The 12,824-nt window shown below is 34.9% G+C and overlaps 1 protein-coding gene across 1 annotated transcript; it reads left to right on the plus strand.

Annotated features, from left to right (window-relative positions):
* Positions 1-479: 479 nt before the first annotated feature.
* On the plus strand, positions 480-7,594 carry LOC133299245 (uncharacterized; the record flags this gene model as incomplete). Its single annotated transcript, XM_061498683.1, has 8 exons — positions 480-623; positions 936-1,148; positions 1,819-1,935; positions 5,205-5,361; positions 6,040-6,147; positions 6,437-6,502; positions 6,590-6,849; positions 7,121-7,594. Coding segments are annotated over 8 exons (1,152 nt in total), but the record flags the coding sequence as incomplete, so codon positions are not given.
* Between the last annotated feature and the right edge of the window lie 5,230 nt (positions 7,595-12,824).

The following is a 12,824-nucleotide window of genomic DNA, read 5'->3' on the forward strand; positions in this document are numbered from 1 at the left end:
AGAACGCACTGTTCATAACATAGTCATGATTACAGTCAAAATACTCGAAATCGCTCACTGAATCTCATTATGGCATTTAAATCCTTAAATTAAATCTCTAACTAAGATTTACCAGTTAGGGTCATTATAAAGATTGCATGTCTTGTCTAGTTGACCCTAAGATGCTTAAGTTGCCTTTACCTGTCTCCCTTCTGTTCTTTTTAATTACTTTATATTTTGGTGGATTGGTGTGGTTTCACAATATGTGGAATCTTCTCCTTTCCCTAAAGCCTTCCGTCCTTGGTGATGGGGGGAATCTAACCCAAGTCCTTGTGCCAAGTGCTAAGGACTTTACCTTTGAACCAATTGACACCTTCAGCACTTTCTAATTTCTTTTGCAAGGTTTTCTTCATCAATTTGAAAAAAAAATTACATTTGATCTGAGGCGTTCTCCATGTTTCATCTTTAATAAGTGAAGCAATTGTTAACGGGTGCTATGACATCAGTTCTGTTTTTTCCCATGTTATGATCCTTATCGTCTCTTATTAATTGCACTTGTAGAGAAGTTCTCTCGTCATCTGATAATCCGCATACCAAAGGCTGCTTTTAAGGATAACTCTCATGCAGGTGCATTCATTTCAGAAGTAAGTATACTAATCTTTTTCCATCTTACGAGTAGAGATAAAGTTTGGATTAGGATGGTTTTCTGTCAATTCTTAAGATTCCAGTCCTCTCTGTCTCTCTTTACAGTTACATGCACACGCATATTGAGTGACTTTATAAATAATTTGAATTCAGCAATTATCAATGTTCGATATAAATTACTTTTTCAAAAAATGTTATTGTTAGCTGATAAAAAGGAAGGTTTATGGTAGTTACGCAACCTTCTCTACAATATTTCTTTTGTAGAAGTATCATCTATCAACTATTGTCACTCTGTGATGACATATTACCAGATATGCTCAAGAATTCAAAACGAAAGGGGGAAAGATAGAAGTTTCGAAAAATTGTTTGTGATGAAAGATTCAAGCAGCACTGAATCTGCATGCCAACTTTTTGTGGATACTGCTGTTTATTCTCGGAATCGTTGTTTCCGTCTCCTTCTATCTTCAAAGGCAGGAAAAAGTGCAGTTCTTCTACCAACAGAGCGATTTAAGTGCAAGCACTTGGTATGGTACTTTTCTTATATAATTTCACTATTTCAAATTATACCATCAATAGTTATAGGGGTTTGTATTTGTCATTTAACATGACACAACAAACTTTCCTACACATACAACATTTTGTGAGGCCCACACTTTTTGAAGAAAAAAGAAAAAAAGAAAATTACGGCACGCAAAACGAATCTCTATAACATTACACAATTACTTTTACTACAACATAACTCTTATAAAACCCATAGTTATATTGAGAAAGGGTTTTCCTCAAAAAAAATTATGAAGAATTGGAATATTCAGTTTCAGTATTGCAGAATAAGTTTGCGTAGAAAAGAATATGGGAGTGAACTGGAACATTGAGAATGTAGAATAACAGGTGTTACATGTACATAGCGAGATCCTCTGGAGGAATTAATCAGTCACTATATCCAAGGTTAGGATATAGTGTAGAAAGGATAATAGCATGTATTGTTGTCAGTTCATCACCTACTATTTCCCGTTGAACACAAACAGGTGTTATTGGATGATTGGATCATATTCAAAGTCAGGAAAGCCAATAATATATGCATTATCATGAGCAAACTAGAGTATTTATAACTACATTCTGCCTTATATTGGTTTTGCACAAATCTTTTTCTTTTTTTTTTTGTTTTTTTTCATCTTTGATGTCTTTATGTGACAGGGTGAAGAAGACATGTTCATGGCTTCCTTGATCTGCAATATGGATGTTAATTGCGAAAAGCATCTGATCTGCAAAACAGACTTAGATTGTGTGAAGACTCTGCATTTTGATACAGAGGTAGTTTTGGGTTTTAAATTTATTAAAATTCCATTGCATCAAATTTATTTCTTCAGTTCCAAGACATTTACTACTCAGAATTTGAAGGTGGTCATATCTTTCAACATAATAAAATTTATTTCCTTGCAATTATCATTTTAAGTCTGTAATTTGTAACATCCCCGTCTCGAGCCGGTTCAATTAACATACATATGATACAAACAGAAACAGCGGAAGACTTAACTTACAAAAATATGAGCTAACTTTTTCTTTTTCTAACTTAATTCTTACTCGGCGTAAACGAAAATCGGGCAGAGTTTCCTCTATAAATCGGACAACTGGGGATTTTCCAATCCCACTCAGAAGCATTTCCTGATAAACAGTTTATACAACATATCAATTCAGAAATACCAGATATCCAAATATAATCAAATACCCATACATGGGCGCATGCATAACATGGCTCCGTGCCACTAAATCTAACAGCATGCCATCAAAACATAAACCTATCTGAATACTACATCATCATATAACGTTCCTGAATACTCAAATGTACATGCATCAAACTGATAGACATGTACAAAACATATACAGGCCATATACAAAATAAAGGATCAATATCATGATCCATCAAATGCGAAAATACTAAAATACATCAAACACTTCAAAAAGGTAGTAGCCTACAGCCACTCAAAATCCGGTCTGTCAACTGCCTCAGCCACGTGTCGTGTCCCTGCCTAGTGAGGACTCACCGGAAATCTGGGCCCCTGAAAATGTGTCCCCAAAGAGGGGTGAGATTACAAATCTCAATAAGCTCCAGGTTTATAGAGAATTCTCCATACCCCTGGCTCACTCCTGCATGAAATTCAGATACAGAGTATACAAATACAACATATAACAGATATCATAACAGAACAGAGCATATATCCATATCATATCAGAGATGTGCGCCGTCATTCCCAAGGGAGGACCCCAAGCGGAAATCAACGCACGTGTTCCCGAGGGAGGACCCCAAAGCGGAACCAGACATATCAGAGGAGTACACCATCAGTCCCGAGGGAGGACCCCAAAGCGGACGTCCGGGTACTATACAATCAATGGCCAGAGATTGTTACAGAAATCATATTACAGAAGTCATATCAGAGCAAAACATATCATGTTATCAAATAACTCTATATGAATGCATCTATACAAAGCATCTAAATCACAGTCATTCAGTCCAACCATAGTTCACTAACCATGGTGGAGCACTCAAGCAGGAAAAGACTCCTTAAACATAGAGCTTACCTCTTGAAGCTTTACCAATACGCTTACTTGTGGAACAAGTTACTTTTATCGCTTCAAGAGATTCCCGATCCTTCTCAATCCCTAGGCACACCTAGAGAATAATTTACAATGCATCAATAAAATGATGCAATACCATAATTATTTCATAAGCATACATTTTATCGCTTATTTTCCTTTCTTTGCATTTTCGCCAATCCTATGCCAACACACAAGTCTAGACCTCTTTATAACCGTTGGTGTTCTTTAATTTAATCAACCATTCCCTTAGGAATTTTCAACATAAATCATGCTATTTTTCTTCAAAACTCATCACCTTTATACAATTTGTTACAACACATTTTATTTACAATAAAATGTACAAAATATGTCCCTAAATACCCTATAGGTCGAATCCTACAAGGGGAATTTCCAAAGATCCTTCTCTTTTACAATGCATTTTCGTTACTTCATTACAACTTGCAAACACCTAGGAATGCTTCCACTAAATTCCTATTTTGAGTTTAGACACCAAGTCCTTTTTACTTAGGCATTCTTACTAACTCATCCATTTTCACTCATTTCCAACACACTATACCTTCACAATACATAATATAATTTTTTCCACAATAACTCCTACTCACTCCATGATGGCCGAACATGTAGAGGAAATCATAGGATTTTTTTCTAATTTTTTTACATACATACAAATGCTTATTTTCATTTTATACATCAAAATATCAATTATTCCTCATCAATACATATTTTAACACATCATGCTTTTCCACCCAAGGCATATACACAATTTTATAACTTAAATAATCAAAACAACATCATGGAAATAGAGGTTTGTTACCTCAAATCAACTACCCAAAGCCTAGAAGACCTACACCAAGAGAATCTCCATCAAAACTTCATTTTGCCCTCTTGATGAATAGTACACGAATTTGGGGAAGGAAATATCTCCTCACACAACCAATGATAGCTCAAATAAATGGGTGGGATGGACTCATTGGGTGGTTTCCCATCGATTTCAAGTAGTGGGACTTGTGATTTGGTTAACTTTGGAGTGAGAATCAAAGAAATGAAGAACCAAACCCTACCCCCCTTTTCACCAAGTGCAGCTCGGCTTCTTTGAGGAAGAGAGGAGAGAGAGCTGATTTTGAATAGTGCTCATTTGAGTCACTTAAGCTTTTAAGCACATGTGGCCCTTTTACCCGGTTGTTTTTCTATCGCGTATTTTTACTTAATTGACCCGGAACTTAACTTAAAGCTACAGATATATTTTTATTTTTCTAAAGTCATTTAAATTAATTTTTATTTCCTAAGTAACAATATTCATAATTCACAGTATGGTTTTTGCACCGTTTTTGACGAAATGCACTGTGCATCACTAATTGTACTTCCTTTACTTACGAAACTTAAAACTTATAAACTTATCATTTTCTTGGGCCTATATTGACTTGCTTGGCATATATTGGACTTTCTTATTCTTATTTCATCAATTATTTATTTCTGGACTCTACCGGTTGCTTAAACAGCAGTACAAAATACCCGGTAGAAACACTATTCACGAGATTTTCACGGAAAGTGCCAGACTATACAATTTTTCGTTCTGAACTCATATTTGTCATCAGAATTTTCAAATTATGTTCCTAAAATTATTTTGCTCATTTTAAGCTCTACCGGTTAATTCACAAAACTGTAAATTCTCCGGCAGAACGCACTGTTCATAACATAGTCATGATTACAGTCAAAATACTCGAAATCGCTCACTGAATCTAATTATGGCATTTAAATCCTTAAATTAAATCTCTAACTAAGATTTACCAGTTAGGGTCATTATATAATTTCTGACCATAGGTTTTAGCATATACCAAACCTAGACCGTTACCTTGGTATTTAATACTGATCTGTTGATCACAATCTTTTACTATGCAAATAACCTATAACTGGACATCATTGTAGCTTCCTTGAAATTTATATTTTCACGTGCTTAATGATTATCACTTATTTTACTTTGACAGGTGAATTGTAATTTTGGAAATTCCTGCCAAATTCCTCCAGAATTTACATTGAATACTTGCACAAGTGATGTTTCAACAACGTACTTCATGGGAAATTCACCATTTCCATTTCTGGACAAATTTATTCTATCTGCTGCCTCTGTCGGGAATATACCAGGTGCTACTAGACAAAGCTTGCAATAATGACTTTAGGCATGTTTTTGTATAAGTAAATGGACCAATTTAATGAGTTTGATTTTGTTTCAACTTTGAATTATAATATGATACTTGCACATATTTTATTCTCACAAATCCTCACAAACTCCTATGCTCTCTGTTGGATAGCACTCTGGTCCAACTGATTTTTTTTTATGGTCCAAATCAGTCGTGCTTGGAGTCTATGACATGTTTGTGATGATAAGGTCCGTGCAAATATTGTTACTTTTTTGAATTTTTCTTGCTTTCTCAGAGCTATAAAACTAAAGTTCTGTGGCATACTGAAGAAAAAATTTGGATAGGTACTTGTGACTTTGCATTGCTTATTTTTCGTAACTAGAAGTTTCTTATCTTCACCACTTCCGAATACATTATATTATCTCTTTAATCTCAAGCTCAACTGATGAGTTGAGATTTTAGATGCTTACATGACTCTGGTCTTTCAGATCCAGAAACAACCTACCTCTCAGCCTTATTCTGGAATTTTCTCCATGGTGTTGTATTAGTTTTGTTGCTTATCGGTTTATCCACACTCACGTTTATTTTAACTTCCAGATATTCTGTTTCATGTTACTAAATTTTCAAGCTTCAGGCTTCTGCATAACCCCCTCACTGTATTGATAATTTGCTGCAATTATAGGAAAAATTCACAGCTGGTATTTTTTCTCGGAATTCGGACTGATGGTCTACAGCATGACAAAAAATAGATACTGCGAGAGAATAGGCAGACAGCATAAAAGCAATAATGGTAACTGTCTTGGTAGTTCTCATTTACTTATGCGTACTTTTTTTTTTTACCTGGAACTGCTTTTTGGCCATGTCTGAATGTTAATGGGTCTCCACTCTTGAATGAGTTTTTGACATTTTGGGTAGAGATTCCTTGCATTATGATTATGATTAGAAATTTAGCAAAGTCAGGGACGATTCTCATGTTTCTGTTGTAAGTAGAAGTATGGTTGCACCTTGTCTTTCATTTCGTTTTGTTCTCTATGATCTGATTACTGCTTACTAATACATTTGATGATTTACTCACCCAGTTATATATGTCGTTGATCTAAGAAGGGCAGTTTATTATCAGAAATGTCATGATCCTGACTGCAGAGGTTAATATATTTTCAGTCAAGTGTTTGAATACACTTCTGACACTCAATTTTTCAGTCTCTTTTAACATGCTAATTAATGGGGAACAGGTTATCGATCTCCCTTGCGACAAATTCCAGTTCATGTGTTCTCCGACCCTTCAGTTGTAATTGGTTCATCTGGAATGTTAGGTGATGAACAGCCACTAGATGATGAGAGGAGACATCAACTTGATGATAACAACAAACAAAATCTTCTACAGAATGAAGACACTGTTGAGGACAACTCCAATGATTCCTGGTGGCTAGAAGCTATAAGAGTAGTCGAGGATATGGAGAATAAGCAAACCAAGACAGAGCTAAGCACAATGGTTAGTCCATCTTAATCTTACTTTCGGACCTTGTCATTTACATTAAAATTGTCATTAGCCTCCCTCATTCTTTTGTTCCACAATAGGACTAAAGCCCTATCCCCAGCCCTTTATTTAGACAGTGCTAGAGATAGTGTGTTTTCAATGACAGTATAATTTGCTTTATCACAAGAAATGACTGACCTCTAGCATGATTGTGCTGAAAGAGATTTTTATTTGTCCACCCGGAACATAACATTGAATATTATTACCCTAAAATCTGTGCTTGAAGCAGGAAGAAATAGATGATGCAGACGATGAGTGGTGGCTGGCTGTAGAAAGGACTGCATCACAGGCTGAACTAACCTGCTTCAATTAATTCAGGATGTGAGCAGCAGAGTTCAGTTGATCAGCATTTTGTGCCTTGTAAGTATTTGTGGATCTGTCCATTGTACAATAATTCTACGACTTTCTACATGGGGGATCAACAAATAGCTCCAGGGACTTGATAACTAAAACCAGAGAAACGCTTTGTAGCACTTATCTGCTGCAACCAACTTAGGGATCCTGTGAGTTGGTCCTCTTAAAAGGGTAGAAAATGATTTTGCAGAGGATTCCTAGATTCACACCAGGTTCTACACGCGAGCAATTTATGGGGCTGTCTTCGACATGTTTGTGTATTTTTTTTTTAAATAATTGATGTCCTTGCAGTTTATATATAATGTTATAATAAAGGAAACGGTTTTTTTTTGGGGGGCAGAGTTAATTAGACCCTTTTTACTTTTACGAAATTAGCATAATTTAATTTGATAATTTCCAAAATGTTCTTATTTGATTTCACGTTGAAAAGTTAATTTCTCCTAAATTGAATTTTTTATTATTACATGTTGCGAAATCTATTTCTCCCAAACATACTCTATAATTTGTATTTTGTATTTTTTTAAGGATATATTGAGAAGTTGGTTTCTCCCAAATTGTTTTTTAAGTTGTTTTATTTATTGAATTTAATGAAGAAAAGTATGTTTTTAAATACATATATTGAAAAATTAAGTTAGGGATTAGTGTTTTTACGAGATAATTTTATTTTTTACACATAAAAATATATGTGGTTCATATTTTTTTCTTTCTTCTCTTTATATTATTTCACATTCTAATATATCTGTAGGAAATAAATATTATCTTTTAAAAACATCAATCCCATTAATTTCAATGGATGTTAAACTAAATACTCAGTACCACACGAATACTAAATTTTGGAATGTGTTATTTCTTCTGTAAGGCATAACTAGAGAAAAACATATGTAATTTACGGAAACACGTTTATCAGGTTATAATTACATGTATGTATGACTTAAAAATAAAATTATCTAGATTTCACTTATTAAAATAAAAAATAATAAATTTATGTGACATTAAAAATAAAGGAGTGAATAAAATAAGTATAATTATTCTAAGGGATGTGCAACAAAATACTCAGTACCACACGAATACTAATTTTATCCGTTGTGTGTATTCCCGAGAATCAATGTTTAATCTCTTTAAGAAGACTTGCTTGATCCAATTTTCATTTTGGAATGTGTGTTATTTCATCTGTTCCTTTTACTAATTTGTGCCGATTTGGACACCCTTGAATGCTTTGCATGTGGAAAGAAGCGAATAATACTACACAGGCAGAACTAAAAACATGGCATCCTCATACAAATAATTTGACTAATTTATAACTTTTCATTATGAAGTGGATGAAAAAATTATAATGTTATTAATTTGACTTTAATGAACCCATAATATATTACTTGAATATTTATATTTATTGATAACTAATTAACTATAGCTCGTATCTATTTTATCTTCCCTCACAATTTATGATTACACAAAAATATAAATCTTATTATGCAATTACTCGTGACTCTCTCTCTTGTTTCTCTATCTTGTGCAATGATACACTGAGAAGTATTAGAAGGTAAAAGAGAATAAAGAGAAAATATTAATTTCATTGATTGTGGTGAATTAATTTGTACAATGAGTGAGCTCTTATATAGAAGAGCATAACAGAAAAGAGAGATCTAGAATATCATTAAAATACTAAACTACCCTTATACCTAATATCTAATACTTCCCCTCAAGATGGAGAGTGAACAAAGAGAACTTCCATCTTGAACAAGAAAAACCAAGAAAACATAATAACCAAATAAAAAATCCTGAATGAGAAATCAAAATCTTCAGAGTGTTGGAATGAGCTTCAGCAAAATAACGGTGCTGGTATGGACATCAGTTAAAGAAGGGAGGGCTGGGATGGACATCAGCCACAAAATACTAAATGGTGCCGAGATGGACATCGGCAAAATCAAATGTTCTGAAATGAACATCAGTAAACTTGTAACACCACAAACAAATGTGGGAATAAAATCTAAGTGGCCAAATACAAGCTAGAAACAGTACATCAAAAAAATAAAAATAAAATAAAAAACCAAAAATAATAGCAGTGTTGCAAAAACATCCATAGTTCATGAATCTTCACAAACCTGCAAAATGAGAAAAGAAAAAAAAACAAAGAGACAGATCTGGAACAGATCAGAAAAAAAATATTAGAAAATAAACACGACCGAGAAGCACCTGGAGAAGAAGAAAACACAGATCAGAAAACGTCAACGATCTGGAATGGCAGAGACGGTCGGAGAAGGAGACTGTGACCGGAAAAAAAATGCGGCCAAAAATGATGACCGGAGAAGGAGACACGAAGAAGATCCATGGAGGTCCAACGAAGACAGGAGCGACGCGGTTCGGTGGTTGACAGGTCGCACGAAGACAAGAACCAGAAATAGAACAGCCACGAACGACGCCGGTGAATGAATGACGCCTTCTATGAAGGTGCAGAAACAAAGGGGCGCAAGTTGAGAATCAAAGAAGAACGGGAGAAGCGAGTTGATTTCTCACTGGTGAAGGATCAGAACAAAAATAGTAACAGTAACGATAATAGAGAAAAAGAAGTAGGAAATGGAAAAAAAAATTACAGATCTGTAACGTAAATCACTGGAGAATGCTGGAAAACACAGGCAAACAAGATACATTGGACAAAAAATAAAAATCCGAAGTAGATGACCCAAAACAACGAAGAAATCACAGATCTAGGACATAGAAAAAGGAAGGAGAAAGAGTAGCTCTGATGATAAAAAAAAATGCACAAATGGAGATCAGATCCGGAAGAAAGGAAACAAAGAAAAGAAAAAAAAATAGTGATTGCAGCAGAATCTCCGTTCATGGAGGATAAAAATGCTCTGATACCATATTAGAAGGTAAAAGAGAGTAAAGAGAAAATATTAATTTCATTGATTGTGGTGAATTAATTTGTACAATGAGTGAGCTCTTATATAGAAGAGCATAACAGAAAAGAGAGATCTAGAATATCATTAAAATACTAAACTACCCTTATATCTAATATCTAATAAGAAGACATATGAATCTGCAATTTTTGATAACGCTAAAGGAAGCCATAGTTGTCTACACCCACCTTCTTCACCGTTCTCGCTCGTCTCCTCGTCGTTCCCAACTACGTCGTTTCGGGTCTCTTTGGTATCTCTGACTCTCACCACTATTCTGGGTTTTGTTTACGGAAAAAGTGTTTGTAATTTTAAACGAAATAAAATTATATCAATTTAAGAGAGACAGATACAAAAAAATATTTATTTTAAAAATTTAATTAAAAAAAACATGTACTTTCTATTTTATGATTTTTATTTTTTGTGTCTATCTTTTTCTTAAAATGACATAATTTATGTCATTTAAAATAACAAACACCAAACTCTTTCTTCATATACTCTTTTATCTCTGTTATTTAAATTATCTGTTTATTTTGTGCCTATAATATCCCAAACTTAAGCATTTAATTGATTAATTTTAATTAAATAATTAAGCATGTTTTAGTGAGTAAAATTAAGTAAAAGACTTAATTAAATGAATCTGAGTCACTTAGAGTTAAAAAGTGTACTCAGTGAAAATTAAGGGGTATAAATGGGTACTGGCGAAAGTACCCAAAATATAAAAATAAAAATAGTAATATTCCTAGAATAATATTCCAGACTTTTGGGTAAAGTTTGGTAATTAATGGAGTTGAATAGATAGACGAACCAATACCCGCTTAAAGTCACTTAACCTATGTTAAGTGACTAAAGAACAAAGAAGAACCCATTCCCCCCCATTGCCCGTCGACAGCAAACAGAAAGGAGGAGAAGAGAAGAGAGGGAGAAGAGAGGAAGAAGGAGGGAAAACCTAGTGGGAGCAAATCCCAACCGTTTTGGGTGATTCAAAAGCCTAAACTACTCTAAATCTTCCCCTCTTTCATAATCCTAGCTTGGTTTTGAGTGGGAGTCCTTGTGGAGAGAGATATTGGTCCCCAAAGATTCGCCCCTTTTGAGAAGTGTGGGGTTTTGGGAGTTTCTACCTCCATGGAAGCTTGAGGAACACTCATTCCTCTATTGTGTGACCATTGGTGGTAAGATTTTAACCCTTGAACCTTGTTTTCTTGGAAAATTTCATGGTTAGGGTTTAATGAATAGTGTTTTAGGGTTTTTATGAAATGTTGAGTAGATTGGCTATGTTCAAGGAAGAATGAGGCTTAGAGTATGTTGTGAAAAATGCTAGGAATGACATTTAATCGGTAGAAATGAGTTTATAGTGTTATTTTAGTATGCTTTGATGTTTTGAGAAATCTAGGCTTGGAACTATGGATTTCCTTGCATTGTTAGCATTGTTTGATTGTATTCCTTGTGTTGATAGGATTGAGGCAAGAGGACCAAGTGGAGTGACCAACCCTTGGGGTTGTGTGCAATTGAGGAAAGCTCAAGAGCAAGGTAAACCTTTGGACCTTGTGGTTGATCCCATTGAGTGTTCCACCATACTCCGTTGAGGAGAAATGGTTTATGAGATGTGATATGTAATTATGATAGTGATTGTATGCTCATGCATTGATTCATGCATTGATACATGTTATGATTGATTGATGATTATTGGTTGATGTTTGATTGTTTAAGAGTAATTGAGGAATGATTATAGAAGTAGCAATAATGAATGAGGTAATGGTTGAGGATTGTGATTGAGGTTATGAGTGATAGTATTATGATGAGGATGATTGGTAGGAACTTCCCTTGGAAACAGCCCTATGTGGATCTCCATGTGGTTAGAGCCTAAGAGGAACAGCCCTATGTGGATCCCTCTTGGAGGTTCCTAGATTGAGGAAAGGACTTCCCTTGGAAACAGCCCTAGGTGGATCTCCATGTGGTAAGAGCCTAAGAGAAACAGCCCTTTGAGGATCTCTCTTGGAATAGATTGAGGAAAGGACTTCCCTTGGAAACAGCCCTATGTGGATCTCCATGTGGTAAGAGCCTAAGAGAAACAGCCCATAGTGGATCTCTCTTGGAAGTCCATGTGATGCTTGTGGATAAGAATGTGTTAAGCTATTATGATTATGTGTACATCAAAGTGAACCTTAGGGTGGAGTGATCTCCAAGGACCTCTGGTTTACTGTGATATATTCGTATATCTCACCCCGTGTTGTGGGGCATCATTTCAGGTACTGATAGAGGTGAGGTTGATCGAGGCAAGAAGCGTGAGTAGACTGTACCTGATAGCTGGACATGTTGAGTTGCATGCCATTTAGCATTGGTATATGTATATTTTGATGCCACATGATGTATTTTGGAGGACTTAGTGCATGATCATTGTAGTAGTAATGGGTATCTGATACAGGGTTACTTGCTTTGATCATGTTCATTTTGTAGCTAAGTCCTTTGGCATGTATATGAGATTTGTAATTAAGACATGATGTAATATTGTAAGTAATGAAGATATTGGTGTATGATGCTTACTGTAAGTTAAATGCATGAATGTATTTTTATGTATTGGATATGTTGAGCTGGAAAGTCAATTAGGTACCTTGTGCTAAGTTGGGAAACGTTGAGAAAACAAAGATTATGCTGCCCAATTTCCGTTAAATCAATGAT

This window comes from Gastrolobium bilobum, unplaced genomic scaffold (genome assembly GCF_033153095.1).
Source record: "Gastrolobium bilobum isolate Gb01-03AN ecotype WA unplaced genomic scaffold, APGP_CSIRO_Gbil_v1 utg1199601, whole genome shotgun sequence".
Lineage (NCBI taxonomy): Eukaryota > Viridiplantae > Streptophyta > Magnoliopsida > Fabales > Fabaceae > Gastrolobium > Gastrolobium bilobum.